The sequence below is a fragment of the Caloenas nicobarica genome, chromosome 7 (genome assembly GCF_036013445.1).
Source record: "Caloenas nicobarica isolate bCalNic1 chromosome 7, bCalNic1.hap1, whole genome shotgun sequence".
In the NCBI taxonomy this organism is placed as follows: domain Eukaryota; kingdom Metazoa; phylum Chordata; class Aves; order Columbiformes; family Columbidae; genus Caloenas; species Caloenas nicobarica.
In genome coordinates, this window is record NC_088251.1 from 23,719,137 (window position 1) to 23,737,382 (window position 18,246).

At 38.8% G+C, this 18,246-nt stretch overlaps 1 protein-coding gene across 2 annotated transcripts; it reads left to right on the top strand.

Moving 5' to 3' along the window:
• Positions 1–420: 420 nt before the first annotated feature.
• SAMD8 (sterile alpha motif domain containing 8) lies at positions 421–18,046 on the top strand. 2 transcript variants are annotated; one of them, XM_065639279.1, is made up of 6 exons: positions 421–543; positions 7,367–7,973; positions 9,743–9,838; positions 10,560–10,677; positions 11,470–11,620; positions 12,590–18,046. In XM_065639279.1, exons 2-6 carry the CDS (start codon positions 7,393–7,395, stop codon positions 12,892–12,894), a joined length of 1,251 nt encoding a protein of 416 aa, XP_065495351.1. In that variant the 5' UTR covers positions 421–543; positions 7,367–7,392; the 3' UTR covers positions 12,895–18,046. The 2 variants fall into 2 exon arrangements, with proteins under 2 accessions (XP_065495351.1, XP_065495353.1); XM_065639281.1 differs by lacking the exon at positions 421–543 and adding an exon at positions 629–1,019.
• Positions 18,047–18,246: the final 200 nt, after the last annotated feature.

Sequence of the window (18,246 nt, forward strand, 5' to 3'; positions counted from 1 at the left end):
AGGACTTTCATTCTCACGGCAGCCTGACAGAACACTGTATCGATAGTGTAACCTCGCCGTGGGGCGGTTAACCGAGGGGCAGCAGGCTGGGAAGCCGAGGCCCGCTGGCAGCAGCCGCTCCAGCCTTTCCGCCCCTGCCAGCAAGGCCGCGGTACCGACCCGCAGCCTGCCGGTGCCCCGCGCCGCCGTTACCGGGCCTCGCTGCGACACCGCACGGGCGAGGCGGCGCCCTGGGCCGCGGCCCCGACCCGCCGCAGCCACCCTGCGGCCGGCAGAAGCGGCGGGCACGGCCGGACCCCCACACCGCTCCGCACCGCTCCGCGGCCAGGAAACACCCGCGCCATCCCGGAAGCTGCCCCCGCGCCGTCCCGCCCCTTCCGCCGCCCGCGAGGCGCTGCCGGCCGCCACTTCCGGCAGGGTGATGGGGTGGTGGCGGTGGCCGCCGCCGCCGGAGAGAGGGAGGGCGCGCAGGAGCCGCCGCCGCCGCCGCCCGGGGGCCGGGCGCTGCGGCACCGCCACTTAGCGCCGCTGCCGCGGCGGCAGGTGAGGCGGACGGGGTGCGGTGCGGGGGCGCTCCCCGCAGGGGTCGCGCGTCTCCCCGCAGCGGAGTGTGTGTGTGTGTGTGTGTGTGTGTGTGTGTGTGCGTGCGGCCCGGCGGGCGGCTCCGCGGGCCTCGGCAGGGACAGGGGCGCGGGGCGGCCGCGCTGGAGAGCGGCCTCAGCGGGGAAGGAGCCCCTTGGATCTTCTGCTGGCGCTGAGACCCGCTCCGCCGGCATTAACGTGTGTCTGTCACGGCCCCGGCTCTCCTGAGGTCGGCCCCGCCTTGGCTGGCGGGTTGCGGACGCTCGGGGGAAACCAGTCTGCTGAGAAACTGAGGATCACGCGTGTTTCTCTCTTAAGTCGTTTGTTTTGCTGCGGAGAGGATGAACAGCTTTAGTCTTTGTGTCCGGTTGCGTCGACTTCGTTCTGGACTTTGTGAATTTTGCACTTAAGCCGTGATCAGCGAGGAGAAAACCCTGGTGAGGAGCCGGGGTGTGAAGCGGGGCGGTGGCGGGTCCGCGGGGGCGTGCGGCTGCTCTGCTGTTTTTGCTGTAACAGGTCTGGGGAGAGAGGAGTCGTTTCTCATTCCTGTGCGAGCCTGCCCAGGAAACACATCGTTTCTGGAAATGATGCTGTGTGTCAGTCGTACGGTTCGATAATGAAACAGTCGTACCGGGTGAAAACAGAGACTCATCTGTGTTACTGTTTTCTCTGCCAATGGTGTAAAATCCTGGGTTTTCTGAGGGCACAGTATTCAGTTTTGAGTAAAAAAGTTTTTGAGCATGTAGGATTTGATAATTGACAAGGAAAAGTGCCGTTGCTGGTTTGCGTGTTCCACGCTGTTCGAGTCTCGGGATTAAGGGAGGAGTCTGTCTGCGTGGGACAGATTTTGTGTGAGTTTAAGGCCTGAGTGTGTGCAGAAGGTTGAAACTCTGCAGGAACTGCTGTCCACTCTGTCTCTGGAATCTACATTGCTGATGCATTAGGTGGCCTCTTGGACTAATCCCTTAATGCTGTTTTTTAAAAACAATACTTCAAAGGGTAGTTTTTTTCAGCTCTATAAGTTAATGGAGGAAGAGGCAAATAAGAGGCAGTTTTAATGTTCACATATTTATTGGTTTGTAGCTGAAGTGGTCTCATGGCTTTGTATTTGATGCTTCAGTTTGCAAAATCCATTTTATACAAACCCAACACACATTCTGTGTTGTAAGATGACTTGATGGGAGATTCCTCTTGCGCCGAGAACGTTCCATCTCCACAGAGCTCCCTTGGGCAGCTGGGCACGGGGCCTGTGCCACCTCCACAGAGCCGCTGATCCCGATGTGCTCTGTCTGCAGCAGCCAGAGCTCAGCAAGTCATGTCCTGGCATTCAAATGCCCCTCATGTTTGGTAGGAGTTGCCACTTGCTGGATATCAGAAATAAGGAAATTCCTGTGGTCTTGTTCTTCCTTTTGCTTTCTGTGGTACAGAAAAAAGGTGGAATTAACTCTCAGGATTAGAGTGAAGTGATTTTTATACGCAGTGGAAGGAAATTATTTGGGAAGTTTCATAAGGTTTTTTTTTGCGAAAGTGATACTTAGATGTGAAGGAAACATTCTGTAGATTTGTAAAGGGCAAGAATTTGAAATTATCTTGTTTGCTATGCTATGTGAATTTTTTGTTGGCTGGTTGGTTTGGGTTTGTTGGAGTTGATTGGTTGGTTTTGTGGGTTGTTTTTTGCTGTTGTTGTTTGGTGGTCTTTTTTTTCATAGTATACAATTAAAAACCCAGCTTGGCCTAGGAGCTGCGGTCTTTAAGGCTCCATGCTATCACGTTTCTTTGAACAGAGCTCAGTTTTGCAGCCCACTAAGCTGGTTGAGATCCATAAACTGTATTACACTATAAATGATTATTTAATAATCACATAACTTGAAAAGGTTTTTTATTTCTTATTTATTTTAATGCATCTAAAATGAGGCAGGCTCCTAGATTTTCAATAGACCAAGAAGATCAGGTTGTAAATGATTGTGGAGCATAAGAACAAACACAGTTTCACTTCAGATACTGTTCTGGTATTAATTTGGATGGAGAGTTTGTTCATATTTTTCCTGATTTCCATCCTAAGATGGGGATGTGAGAAGAAAAGAATTAAAGGGGAACATGAATTGTTTTACTTAAAAGCTGTATGAGGATAAAGAGCAGCAAACATTCTGTTATGAGATGCATATACTATTTCTTGAAGTTGGAGGAAAAAGTATTTGACACTTGACATTTAGCATGTGAAATTTTCAAGATCTTGTACAAATATTAGTGAAATACTGTGAATTACATCCTAAGATAAGTGGTGGAGTGCTTGATCAGTTGTTTAAAAATCACTTGTGTGTGCACTGAATTACAGTGCTAGGATTAAAAATGTTTCGTTAGCTGGGCAGTTGATTAGGAGTTGAGCCACTTGTAGTGTTCACTTGAGTATAGTACAACCCATTTGGTTTAATGAGGTGTAAAAGTCAGGTAAGAGTATGTACTCTGTTCAGCTTGCTGCAGTGTGTAACTGCACTTAAGTGGTTATTAAGACAAATATGTTTAGCTGTCAGGACTCTCTAGTAGCTGCTGTCCATTTGGCATGGAGGCAATTCCAACAGACAGACTCTCCTAAGCATGTTGAGCTAATCTTTGATTTTACAGTATCAGTTCTATGTTTTCCACAATGCAGCACTTCAATAAATAATTATTGAAAAACACATCTTCCTTCATGTTTTAAAACCTAAGACATACAATAAACTAAACAAGTGTTACTTTATGAGATTTCATATCTTACTTTCATAAATAGCACTGAGACCTTTGAGTACAGTTAAGATACTGCTGATAATCTCACTTAATATAAATGTTTATGAAACAACCCTGATAGCAAAGTTTCTTAAGTAAAACTGAATGAAAGTTTTACAGGATTATTTCTGCATTTGCAGTTATTGTATACTTGCTTCTGGAAAAGACTTAGCCAATTTTTTGGTCTCATGGTGGGCGTTCTGCTGTGTTTGATCAGATTTTTGTATAGCATGGTAGCTATTGTATTAAAAACCCTTTGAAGTCATCCATTGTTTTTGTAAGTGTTCTTTTTCTCCTTTTGTTTTCAAGATACTGTATTATATATGGTGGCATTTAGAAGGTAAGGGTTAAGTCACTGTATACTATATAGCAATGAAACCTTTGGTGCTATTTGCTTTAAATAAGCACTGAAAAATTAGAGTTTTTGGGAAGAACAAGTGACAGGCTTCTGATGCAAGTCAGCAGAGTATTCGAGACTTTTGATGACTAACAAAGGCAGTGCTGTATTTTCCTTTTCCAGCACAGCGTTACTAGGTTGGTAGGTGACAGTAGCCCCATTATTGCAAGCTGGCTCAGTGTACATTTTTGTGTATGGCTTTTTTTGTGCTGGGGAGCCAAGGCCTCAAACCTGCACCTTGTCCCCATTGTGATCCAGCAGCCTTTTTACAGGAAAACTTTTCAGCCGAGGTGTGAGATGTCCGAGGTGTGAGATGTCATGCTTCTAGGCCAGCGGACCCGGCAAAGGAGGGGTTGAGTTGGAGTTGCCTATATTCAGACTTCAGCTTGAAACCTTCCACAAGGAAATGTAGGTTAAATCACTTGAGATCAGTGAGTTTCAGTGCCCTTCCTGAAATTCCTGTGAAGGATGGTGAGGATTTAACCTAGCTGGGACAAAATCCGCAGGCATGTCAGGAAGGAGAGCCACAGGCTCTCCCAGGCACACAAGGGCAGGTGGTGAAGCTCTAATGGTGCTGGTAGAGTTTCACATGTGTCTGGAATGAACAGATCAGGTCAGCATTCTGCTAACTGCTGTGTGCATTGCTAGCATCTTATTTAACCCTTCAGCTATGACTGGTGGAATCGAGTTTTGTTTCTGTAACCAAATTGCAGCCTAATGTTAGTGTTAGTTTCTTGGCTAGAGCAATGATATTCATATTCAACTTTCCACACTTTTACCTCAAAATACTGGCTCAAAGTCTGTATGCTATGAAAGTTAGTGACTAAATGGTTGACTGGCAGTAATTCAGTAGAGGAAAACATGATAATCATTTTGAGAGAGATTAATTTTCCATATTTAAGTAGACATCTAGGAAAAATATTGTGCTAACAGCCAGGGTATATTCAGCCTCTCAGAGGCATCTCATTTTTAAGAATGCCCTAACCAAATAGCAGAAATGTTAATTGCTCATAAAGTAACATTTTTCTTTAAAAAAACCGAAAACTTACATGCATGAAGTTCATCTTCGGTTGTGTTCATGCTGTTGATTGAAAGGCTGAGGAAGGAAAAAAGGGAAATGGGACACATGATATGTACTGCTGATGAGCTGACTAAATATGAAGTCCCAGTAGCAGGGAGGTGATCAACTAGCTCGCTACAGACATTGCTGACGTCAGGCAAAAAGTATATTTTGCCCTCTGACACTGAAGTCTGTGCTTGCTCTGTGTTACTCATGCATGTTATTCATCTTTAAATAACGTTATCCATTTTATTGCATGTTTGCTAAGAGTTGATTTTTATTCCTGCGATGCCAGATGAAGAAACACTAGGCCGGCCTTGGACTACTTGACTTGCAAAAGATGAACAGATTTCTCATGGGTTAGGGAGAGTTTTCTGCCTTTGCCCTCAGAAGTTGTTTCAGTTAGAAGATGAATGAGTAAATTGAGTGTATTTTTGGTGAGTCTAAATTCATTGCTTTTAGAAAACTTGTGATGATTACAGTGTTATGAAAAAAACAGTGATTAAAATTTTTTGTCTATATTTCTGTCTAAGGAAAGCTGGAAGTCCAGATAAGCAACTCGCATTTATTCATTTGTTTTACTGGAGTAAGATAAAAATATGTAATACGAAAAAGGTCGCTTAACTGATCATTAATTACAAATTAAATGTCATTATTTCTTTTGTTAATAGCCGTACGAGCAAAGTAGTTGCTATAGTTGTTTTGAGCAAGACTTTCAAAAATAGTAAGATAACGTAGAAATGAGCAAATAGCCTTTTATATGCAGACATTCTAGTAGTGGTTTATGGATGTTTTTGCAACTATTTAAATGAAGATATTAAAGCTTATATACATATTGACTGTATATGGGGTTTGAAAAATTAAAACAATGCATTAAGTACATGTTGTTAATATATAGTCAACTCCAGAGAGGATATCTTCAGAAGTACTGCTCCCTTAATTCATTTAGAAGGGCAGCTTTGATTTGTGCACTCATTTTTCTTCTAAATGATTTCTTATGCACTGCTGGTAAATCTCATAAATTTCGTTGGACAAATTGAATCTTCTCTGATGTAGAGTAAAATAGTGTGTGGTCCTATTAGATAGAAGTTGGAAGAAAAAGTTGAATCCAATAATTATGAGAAGAGCTACTTCTAGCAATAGGTACAATACCTTTTCAAAAAGAGAACTGAGAAGGAAGGAGCTTCTGTTTGTGGAAGAGCTGTGCCCCTGAAAATGATGTAGAACTTTTTGTTGAATATTCATGATGGGCTTGATTACCTTTTTACTATATAGAGAAGCTAAATAATAGATTAAATAGACTGTTTCCTTGCTTGCTTTCTGAAAAACTTGAGTGATGTATGTGGTGCTAGTGTATTTCACTCCTGTATTTTCTGAAATTTGGTTGGCATGATTAAAACATTCTAGTTAAGTAGATTATTTTTTTGAGTACAAAAGAGCTGTGAAATTGTAGCTGTTTCTTAGATGGTAACTGTACATAAGTCACCAAATATAAATTATGCACAAATCCATTCTGTACTGCTATGGGTCTTGAATATTGGATAAGCTTTTTATTACTTTCACATCACTGGTAGCCTTTCGAAGTTTTTTCATGTATTCTATTTAACATTCTGGGGTTAATTTTTTTCTGGTAGTTGTTCTAAGTTGTTCTGCTGACTTGTCACCTCCATGTGACTCAAATGTTGCTGAGATGTCTTACCTTCCTTCAAACAATATTCTAGGGTCAAGAAAACAATTATTGAGAAATCCATGTGAAGAGAATACATCTTTTCTGGTTCCGGTGTGTTATTATGTTATCTATTACCACATCACTTTTGAAGGTGCTTTGGGATTAAAGCTAATGCTTAATTTCTAGTAATGTTATTTTGAAAGCTGAATATTTTTCAGGATTCATAATATAATAAGCATCTATCTTAATTACTGAGATCAAACGAAGATAAAATATGATGGCTGCACCATCAACATAAAATTAAGATGCCTCAGGTCAATATTATTGTAGATACCTAGTCTTAGGTTTACTTGGGAGGGGCGGGGGGGAAGTGCTATGCCACTAAAGCTTCAGTATATTTTTTAAAACAGTAGAATGTATTGGACCTGTAATGTATTATTTTAGCTTTAATTCAGTTTTACACGGTTGCTGGCTATACTTTCTTACTTAGCTTATGAAATGCAAGCAGTGGAAAAGACTACTGGTTAAGCTAGTATTTAAACAGAGAAATCTTTGTTTTTCTTTGCCTAGTGTAATTAACAAACTTTTATTTATTTATTTATTTTAAGAAAATAATAAAAGTAGACTGGGTACATCTAGGAAATGCTTCGCTGCTTTGTAGCTTTAAATGTGTATTTACGAACAAGTGAGATAATCTTAATTTAGTTTTGCTTGGATAAAAGATGTTTTTAAAGCATTTTTATATTACCTAATAAATTATATGTCTGTTTTTTAGCTGGCTCATATATAAAAAGCCTTTGGCTAATTAGGCATCTAAAATCAAACAAAATACAGTGGCATTTCAGTGATCTACATTAAATGTTTGGGTCTTGTCTCTTTCTCCAACATGTTGCAGGTCAGTTTATTGGTGGATAGAGAAGGATGATGGCAGGCAACAACCAGCTTTGCATTCGACGTTGGACTACCAAGAATGTGGCCAAGTGGCTGAAGGAAGAAGGTTTCTGTGAATATGTGGATGTTTTGTGCAATAGACACAGGCTAGATGGAATTACACTGCTGACACTTACTGAGTATGACTTACGATCACCTCCTTTGGAAATCAAAGTCCTGGGGGATATCAAAAGGCTAATGCTGTCCATACGCAAACTACAGAAGCAACATATTGATGTCCTAGAAGAGCTGGGTTACAACAGCGACAGTCACGTTGGTACAGTGTGCCCCAGTGTGGGTTCACTGCAGGGTTCAGACTGGTTTTGTAACGGTGAAGTACCTCGGGACTACGATGGACCAAGTACTGACTCGAACGGTGATCAGTATCAATATGCAAATGGCAAAAACAAACACTCGGCCCGAAGATTGGACCCAGAGTACTGGAAGACAGTTTTAAGTTGTGTGTATGTCTTCATAGTGTTTGGCTTTACATCGTTTGTTATGGTTATAGTACATGAGCGAGTACCTGACATGCAAACATATCCACCTCTACCAGACATATTTCTAGACAGGTAAGAAATTTTCTTCTAAAACAAAATAGTAACTTGATGGTTAAAGTATAGGCTGTCTTCATTCTCAAAGTCTCTTGTGCTCTTGAAGATGCCTCTGCAAAATAGTAATTAGAGTGTAGTTAAACCCTTCTGCTAAGATCAAAATGCGCATCAGTTAGATTAAGAGATTTAGTCTTCTCAGGGGAAAATAAATTGAGCTGTTGTTCTACCCAGTTTATATTTCATTCTACATGTTCAGCTAATCGCAGCACAGGAATTAAATTGTCCATCCTCTAATTTTAGTAAAAAGGCTGACGGTCAGCTGTCATAGATAAGCAGCCATATGCTTTTTCTGAAATCCAGATGCTGCTATGAAGCTTAATATGTCTTGATAGAAAAGCCTTTTATGAAGGAATATTTTGACCTGCTAGTGAGCAGGGAAATTGAAAGGGAATAGCACTGATACTGTATTCTTGCTGTCTCCCCACTGTTAACTTGTCCAAGGTGGTTTAGGGAAACTCTGAAGTAGACTTAGTAAACCAACATCTTTTTTAACCATAAAGTATCTGTGTACTAAAACACCGTTGTAACTTACACAGTACCTGCTCATTTTTTAAGGAAAATATTCCTCTTCAGGCAGGAAAGGGACACAATAGCAAAGGTGAAATTCTAGTCATTAACTACAGATTTAATGAGGGATAAATGTTCCCTTTGAGGAAGTGCCTGTGCACCATAGAGAACCAATGGCCTGGAGAGCTTTAAAAGACAAGATAAACCGTTTAAGTGTTCTATCCTTGTGGTCTCCTTATTCCTGCCAGTAACTTCCGTTTTCATTAATGATTTTCATGAAGTCCGTAGGAGTCTAATCTTTTAAGTGTGCAGAATTCCCCATAAATTCAGTTATAACTCAGCAAGGATGGACCACATCCAGCAGAGTGTGAGAGGGGAGAGAGAACGAGCGCTGTGACATTGCTGGGCTGTGTTCTCCGGGCACTGCCACGGTGTTCTGTGGGCAGGAGGATGGGAGAGGTCAGAAAGCAGCAGCTCACAAAACAATGCGGGGGATTACTATAAAGCTGGCATATGAGCAGCTTTGCTACCCCTTTGTTTCAGGGGGAACACAAAGCTACGAGGAGCAGCCTCTCTTGAAATCTGTTGGTCTGTATTTTGGTGAAATTGGAGAGTGGAAATTGTTATTGGTGCCATACATGTGCAAGAAAGTCTTAAATATTTTGAGAAGCTAGGCTGAAAAGTTTGCATATAGTGATTACCACTGAAATCTAACTTTGAAAACAATTTTTGTTTTTCCTGATGCTTTCCTGTGCAGTTCTGCTTCATTGCAAGTATTTAGGATTTTAGGCTTTGCAACATTTCATTAATTGTGTTGACATGGCATTCTTATAAGCAGCATAATTGACATGATGCAAGTTTGTGTCAGAAAGAAAAAGGTTGTTGGGAAACAATGGTGGAGGAACACATGCTGTTAGGAAGTCATACATGTAAATTAAGAGAGCATACTAGAGATTTTCTTTGGCTTAGTGAATTCTGTGTAAATGTCTGCTGAAAGTATGTTATTAGAAGGGAGATGATGTGATTAAAACTAATTCAAATTCTATTTCATTCAGTCTAACAAAATAATTTTGGTTGTAGTTTAAACTATTGTCAGATTAATGCAAGTTAGATTTGTAGTTAGAACTTTATATATTCTCAATACTGAGACTAGGTAGAAAAATTAAGCCTTTGTATTGCAAGTTAACTTTCTTACTTCATCCTTTATTTTTTTTTTTTAGTGTCCCTAGGATACCATGGGCTTTTGCTATGACTGAAGTGTGCGGCGTAATTCTTTGCTATATTTGGCTGTTGGTTCTTCTGCTTCACAAACACAGGTACAGTATATAAAGTTCAAATTAACCAATACTTTGATTCAGAGAAAGGACTGTAACAAGAACTTATTATGATTGTTTAAGACTTTCCACTCAATGAGAATCTTGTAAGCTTCTAATAGGTCTCTGTTAAAATTGATTAGGGAGGATTTATTCGAGAATGGTGATGTGTGAATTTTACAAAGGAGTAATCTGAATTTACTTTTCTACTGGATTTATATGTAATTTCCTTCAGAACTTATGTATTTCAGAGAGTTTTCGGTATATACTCTCATACTGTAACAATTTTGTAGATAAGAAAATCCTATGAGAATGAAATTCCACAGGATGACTAAGCCAGCCTAGCAGCTTGCTGTCAGTGAAGGGTAGAAAATGCTTTTGTATGTGTATGTATTTGAAGTTAAATTTGTACCCCTTAGTTGATTTTTTTATCAGTTTGCCAACAGAAGGTGTGAGTGCCAGAGCTAGTACAAGTGCAGCTTCAGAGGAGTGGAGCTGTACCTTTTGGTGACAGTAAGCTTGCCACAGTGTCTCACTCTGTCATGTGGAACCATGCCTTTACAGTACTACTTAAAAAAAACCATACTGTGAAACTTGCAGCAATGATGAAGGGACTTCATGGGATTAAGTTGGGGTGCAGGGAAATGTTTTAATGATAGCTTTTCTGATTTAAGAATATGATATATTAGGATTCTTGCAATTCGTTCCTATGTACTTTTCCCAGATCTATACTTCTGCGAAGGCTGTGCAGCCTCATGGGGACAGTATTCTTATTACGTTGCATTACAATGTTTGTTACCTCACTCTCTGTGCCAGGCCAGCACTTGCAGTGTACTGGAAAGGTAAAAACTTAAAATGCTTTAAATTATTTTTTCCATTTCCTTTTTTTAAAAATTTTTTATTTTAAAATGATTAAGATTGTTGTGACCATAATGTTAGACGTATGTTTGTAAGAACAGTGTTGTTTCTCTCCTGTTCCTCTCCATGCCCCTTCATTAATTGCCATTATGTAGGCAAGCATCCTTAAGGGTATTAGAAGCGCTTGCCCCTCTTGGAGAGGAGATAGTTACTTGGGAAAGGCTGTTTAGAATATTTCACAGTGTAAACCAGAGCGAATACATCAGAGAAGTGTGCACTTAAGATACTGACTTCATGAAGGAAGGCTGGAAGTGGAGCAATCGCTTCATTGTCTTGTTGGATGTATGGTTTGAAAAAAACCCCACAACCTATTATTATTTCACCCCTTCTAATAAGGGATATTGCATAGAACATGGAATTTTATGGTTTTATCTTAACTTTTAGTTAGAAGAGATTTGAGCTGAATATGTTGGAAGCTTGACAATGACACACTGGGAGGTTGAATACATTCAAAAAAAGGTGGCAGACTCTGTATGTGAATCACTTGCAACAAAATACTTGCTCTAAATTCTAGTATTCGTCAGAGGTATGATGAATACAATTGGTAATTCTAGTTACTAATGTGACTCAATGCCACAGGAAAATTCAAAGATGTGCTAACCTTCATTTTAATAAAAGACCCAACATGATAAATGGTATTAAACATACATAGTGCTATACAGCTAACGTTAAGGACGTACTGTTCCGGCAATATGGTTAATGTCATTTTCTTTCAGTTGTATGGCAATGTTTGGGCAAAACTCCAGCGGGCATTTGCAATATGGAGTGGCTTTGGAATGACTCTGACTGGAGTACATACATGTGGAGATTACATGTTCAGTGGTCACACTGTCGTCCTGACCATGCTCAACTTCTTTGTCACAGAATGTAAGTACGGAGTGTCAATACTTAAATGTCCTTAAGTGTTAAGAATATGTACTGCTTGCTGTTAGCCAAGGGTGTGAGAGTGTAAATACTTCAATGTCTTTAAGTTTTAAGAATATCTGCTGCTTGAGCTCCTCAAAAAGTTCGGAGTGTAACATTTAAGCAAAGAAATGTAAATTCAGATTGCTGTGCTCTTTCTCATGTTCGTGACAGTTCACTTGCAGCCAGGAAAGGAGCAGCACCACCTAGAGCAATGGAAGGATGAATAGCGCACATGTGAAAGAACATGTGAGCCAAGAAGATTAGAAAGACTTTCTAGCTTGTTACTGGGAGAATATGGGGGGAGATATTTATGATTGCCTGTTCCTACACACTTCCCTAGGTATCTGCCGCTGACCCCTGTCAGGCAAAATACCCAGCTAGGTGGCTGGACGTTTAGTATAATGCATAAAGCCAAAATACCAAACCTCATAATAAGTGAGAAGATATGAAAGGTTACTGTTGTTCTGTAAATACAAAGTAGGATTTGATACATCATATAGCAAGCTAAGATAATTAGTTTGAGTTCACCTATGGTGGAATGACTGCAATAAGAGAGTAATGTATGCTTTATGACATTTTTCCCTTATTACATGGAAAAAGCATGGTTTTCATTAAAAGAAGTTGGTTCAACAAAGAATTCTGCTTTACATGGTCCTAAACCATTTTAGGATTCTCTTTTAGTCCAGAAATGCATAATAGCTGTGTTTGTAAATGAAGTCATGAAGTGATAGACATTTATAACTTGCGTGGTTGTTTTCATTGGATTTATTTGACCTGTAGATGTAAACAATATTTCCAGGCGATGACAGTAACTTCATTACATTTTTGGATGAAAACTCTGTTTAAAAACTTGTGATGTCTAGGCCTGGATTTTGTAATAACCCAGATTTTTGAGACATTCAAGGTTAGTCACTTTCTGTTTTCTCTTAGATACACCAAGGAGCTGGAACTTCTTGCACACCTTGTCCTGGGTCCTGAATCTCTTTGGAATCTTCTTCATTTTGGCTGCACATGAACATTATTCTATAGATGTCTTCATTGCCTTCTACATCACTACAAGACTCTTTTTGTATTACCATACATTGGCTAATACTAGAGCATATCAACAGAGTAGGAGAGCAAGGATCTGGTTTCCGATGTTTTCTTTTTTTGAATGCAATGTTAATGGTACTGTTCCCAATGAGTATTGCTGGCCCTTTTCAAAACCTACTATACTGAAAAGATTGATTGGCTGAAGAGTGTGTGGGCCAATTCAGATTTTTATGAAGTGCTATGACTAAGATCCTACAAGGCTAGCTGGGGGTGCGGGGCAGAATGTAAAGTAACATTTTTCACTCCTCCTCCCTGCCTTGTTTCTTAGATTCTTAGCCATAAAATGGGGTTCCCATATTTCACAAGTATGTGTTTTGTTTTCTTGTTGCTAAAATAGAAAACAATGCAGGAACCAGTAAAGGCTATCAGTGCATCATGAATATGAACCAGAATATCATTACCCGTAGTAAGGTTCTATGTGAATGTTTAAGTAACTTTAACCTCAAGTATTTGCTTGTACTGAATATAATATACCCTTTACAAGTCCAAATAATCTCCGTTACCTGACATACCAGCCTTTACATATCCTGACTAAAAAAAATCAGAACTTCACGAAAACTTTATTTTAAAACAGTCATAAATGTAATTTTCAAAACAAACTATATGTATACTTAAAAATTGAGGAGTACCGTGTCATAATGAGGAAAGCAGTATAGTTCCTTGCTAAAAGGGTCTCTTAACAAGTCTTAAAGTATAATTGACAGTATAAATGGTCTGCATACAGGTTGCCAAAAACAAAAGTTTGCCTTGTGGCTATGCAGCGATTATAGGGGTTTTTTTGATGACAGCTTACTTAGTCTAGTCTATCAGTTGTGTATATGGTTGTTCCAGCACTTGGAAGTTTTCCCTTTTCTGTTTAAATAAATGAGTTAAAATAAATGCTACATCCACTGAAAGTAAAGTCAATTTAGCTTTAGTGAGTTTAAAGCCACAAAATAATTTTCTTGTGGTTTTAAGTGCTTTGTACCCAAACCTTTGCATGCTTTTTAGGGGTAGCTCTTTAACGTTGGAAAGCCAGAACGGTTCTCTTCATATATCTTACTGTCCCATAAATGGATGGGGAAAATGCATGTAGTAACTCTTTCAGGAAGAATAATAATAGTGAGTATTGGAAATAGTGCTCATATTGGTGTGTGTTGTAGCACTCTGGTATCAACAATGGTGAATATCTCTGGGTATATATACACACTATATTTGTTTATATATATATAAACACACAGAGTATATGTTCATCTAACAAGTATGAAAAGAGACTAGTTCTTAATTTAAGTTTCTCATTTACTACACTGAAAGATAAAAGTACCATAAGCAGTTGAGTTTCAGTTGTTAAAAACAAAATCCCCCACAACAACCCCCCCCCCAAAACCCCGAACCAACACTCCGAGTCCAAGGGTCACGCAGTTGGTGATCTCTTACGTGGTGGTTTCTAGGGGGACAATACTAATGTATTGGCTGTAGAGACTCGAAATTAGATTAATGCTAAATGAAAACTGATAGGTAAAAGGTGCAAATCATAAAAAGGTATAGGCATTTTTATTTAGTTATTGCAATTTCCAAATAGGTGATATATGCAAAACATAGCGTAAGTCAGCCTTGGAAAGTTGCACGAAGCTTTTCCAGCTTGGTACGAGCTGACTTAATGGCCGCTATATACTTATGTTTGCATGGAAAAGATCCCTTTGGAATTGACAGTTTTGTATTTGGAGGTTTGTAACCTACTGTGGGCTACTCCTTGCTGTATGGTGTTCCTTTTATAAACCTGGATTGTACTAACTTGACTATCTTCCTCTCTTTGTAGTATATTACTTTTGTAACTTAATTTAGCTCCTATTCCACAGAGGAATTGTGCATCTTAGAGTATCTCTCCCAGCTGTATTGAGCACATATATATTGTACTATTCTGCAGACTTTTACATTTGTAACATTCCAATTTTTTGGCAAAATTGCAGGTATAATACTATGTTGTTCAATCAGCCATAGCCTAATGGCTTTTCCCATCCAAACTGGAGGAGTATGCATACACTTAAGAAAAAAAGGAGAAAATATTCTAAAATATTTGAAGACTTTTCATTTGCTGTTCTTACCTTTCTGATTTCAGAAAGGCAATTTGAACATTCCTCTTGAGACTTAATAATCAAAGAGCTCTATGTGCTAATTTATATTTGCCTTTGCAATGCACACACAGTTATTAATGCTATTTTTTAAACTCTAGGAAACATCTGTTCTCAGGATATGCAGGATTGTATTCTGAGTTAAAACATTTGGAGAGATATGCAATTGAACTGCAAAGCTGTTGATTCTGAGTGCTAACTGGCATAGCTGTGTCTAAACAGAAAAATTATTCTGCAACTTAGACATGCAGGAGAATTTTCAAATACAGCCCAGTGTAACAATGTTTACATAAAGTAAAGCTATCATTTCAATACTATTTTTTTAAAAATGAATTTCATATACTTTGAAACATAAGGCTTGTCTCTGTTCTAATTTAATTTTTCAAATTCTGTTAAGTAAATCCATGTTTTAAATCAGCCTGTCACTGTTTTTTAAAGGAAACATGTTCTTTTGTGCTGTTCCCTTGATGCTAAATATCTGAATCCAAGATAAGTAATATACAGAGGTTGGTTTTGTGAGCATTGAAGTGGGTTAAAACATGGTTGGGATAATTGTCCTCTTCTATTTTGGAAGTTCATTTTGTCTATAAACATGCAAGAGGAAGGCTTGAAGTCGATAGAAGACAGAACAATCTTATCTTGCATGCAAAAGAGCACAGGTCAGTCCATAAAGTTGCTTATGTAAGCTTTATTGTTAATTAGATGGAAACAAGTTGCAAGTAACTGACAGGCTTAACATTCTGTACCTCCTTTTTAGAGAGTCAGTGTTTTAAAAGTATTTTGCTGCTTCTCTGCTGCTGACAGGCACTTTAAGTAATGGCAGCAGAGCATCGTTGGGCCTTGAATTTAATGCCAAGTACGTTCAGGGTTGTCCTTTCTGTCTTATGTTCATGCACCAGTCTTTCTTACTGTCCTTTAACTTGCTGCACCTAATTTGTACAAAGTCATATTCTGTGGGAGTGCGAAACTCATCAAGTAGAAAAGTCTTAACTGAATAACTCTGGATATACAAAAGAAGGGGAGGGTCACATTTCTGGTAGCTGAGCAAATCTAGTAATATTTGAGACTTGACAATAGTCTTGAGCTCTCCCTTATTATTACCAGTTTTGGGATATGTATGCACAGACCTGCAAGTGATAGACATGTAGGCACTCCCCTCCTCCATTTTTTTTTTCATTGTACCTTATGACAGAGCGTCTTATAATAGCTTTCCTAAACTTTTTGCCTTTAGTTTTTCCTTTCTGGAAGATCTATTAAACTGGTGGTTTTATGACCTTACACCTGCATACAGAAATTAGACTTTCATGTATGTGGTTTTTAGCAAATTTTGATTACACTGACAAAAGCTTATGAAAGGGTCTTTAAACAAGGTTCATTTAGCTGTTCTTGAAAAATAATATAGAAATCTTCTGTATATGCTGATTATCTTCCTGTCCTCTGTCAAACATGATAACGTTTATACAAAGCGTTGGTACAGAGATGTAGGTAGGCCTGAAGTATTTAAATGTCCAAGACTAGCAAGCCTACTGCTTGTGATGATGTAAATGATATGCTTAACTTCAGGCAAAAACTGCTCTTGACTTCAGTGAGGGTTACCGTTTGAGTTTAAGCATTGTCTTGGATAAGGCCAAGTGCATTCTGTGCATGGTCGGCTGCTACAGTAATGAGAATAGGTAGTGTCACTTTCTTTTTGGTTTTCCCTGATTTCTGCCCACACCCACCTACTATAGAAGAAAACATTCCAGGAGAGTTTCAAAGAAATTACTACTTAACTTGTTTCTGAGAGAATAAATCTGAAAAAAAAAAGCATTGAAATAAAACCTTGATAGTTAGCTCCTTTTAGATGCAAGAATCAGGTAAACGATTTGGAAAAATAAAAAGTTATTTTTTGATGCAAGCATGTTATATGAAGTTATTTAGAAGTATTGAAACCCTTCAACGTGGATAAAAGCACAGGTTCCTATAATCTTCTTTTCTGTACAGCTGTGTCTCATGTAGTGCCAAAGAGTACTGAAGAGAAAGAGGGAAGGGTTGAACTTGGACATCAGTACAAGTCTTCTGCAACAGTTAGTACCTCCTTGGGTTTTTTAAGCAGTGCTTGCGTACTTAGTGCTACACTTGTTCATTACTATTTAGCTAGTTTTTTGATGTATGAAAGTCCACTAGGTTTTCACACACCAAAACTATTGTGGAGCTGAGTCTTCATCATTAAATACGTATTTGAAGAAATAGCAGACGCCTGAGGAAAAAAAAAAGTAGGTTTTGTGGGCCTGGAGTATAACAAAAGTAACCTATAACAACTGTGTTAGTTTTTCATCCTGTCCATGTAGTTTCTACTGAAGAGTTGCGGAGAATTTGCAGTAATTGACAGTATTGATTTTTCTGGAGTTTTTTAATAATCTGGGATAGTTTGGTAGAAACATGACCTGTAACTACAAAACCCATCATAGACTTATCAAGATGGATATATATTTGGCAGAAGTCCTAGCAGTGAGCCAGCTTACCCTCTGAATTGTTTTGTGCATGTAGACTTTATCAATCAAGGGTTAATTGATAGACCACTGATGATTCATATAGATTACTATTTCTGATGCATCTTTGATATTGTCACTATTCTAATTGAAACAGTATTTCTGGGGGAAAAAAAGTCCTTTGGAGTGAACCTACTGATGTTGTCTTCATTATATGAAGAAAAACACCGAAAACCCCTCACAATCTCTCAAACACTATAGTATTGTGAACACTGAGCTTTCCGTATAGCAGTATCCTGCATACTTACCGTTAGTAACTTAAGAAATTTGCAGTGAGTATTATGTACATAGTTCAATAACATGCACATTTTTAAAGCCAGTTTGTAATAGGTGTGTACGATCTTAGGGTGATAAACATTGAGCACAATAACCTGACCTATTAGCCCAGTGACTGCGTAATTAGAAAGACTAATTGTAACTTAGTTTTGCTTTTTCAATTCTGTTTTGTCAAATATGAGAAATTTGTCAAATGTGAGAAACCACAAACTGCATTGTATGTGGTACTTAACGTAATAGGGATGTAGAAATACAGCTTTTCACACTGACAGTTACTTCCATTTTATTCCAAGAGAGAAAATAGTATTACCTAATGGCTAGAAGGTGTGCCAGTGAAGTTTAAAGTGAGTACTGTAAATAAGTAAATATTGTTTTGATTCTAAACTCAGATTGAATTAATATATTGTTTTCTATCTTTGTTGTATTAAAACATATTTAAAAGTATTGAAATAAAATATTTGAAAGATGACAAATGTTTGATTTATTTTATATGTAAAATGATGGTCTCTGTTAGTGCTGTGACCATAAAAGTGTACCTGAGTAATCCAGGGTTTAGAGTTGTTTTTCCCGAAAGCTC

Bases quoted from the DNA above. Each gene is read 5' to 3' on its own strand.
- SAMD8 (XM_065639279.1), top strand. From the start codon at position 7,393: ATGATGGCAGGCAACAACCAGCTTTGCATTCGACGTTGGACTACCAAG. The intron at 7,974-9,742 runs GTAAGAAATTTT...TTTTTTTTTTAG, and splicing joins CCAGACATATTTCTAGACAG to TGTCCCTAGGATACCATGGG. The intron at 9,839-10,559 runs GTACAGTATATA...TACTTTTCCCAG, and splicing joins CTTCTGCTTCACAAACACAG to ATCTATACTTCTGCGAAGGC.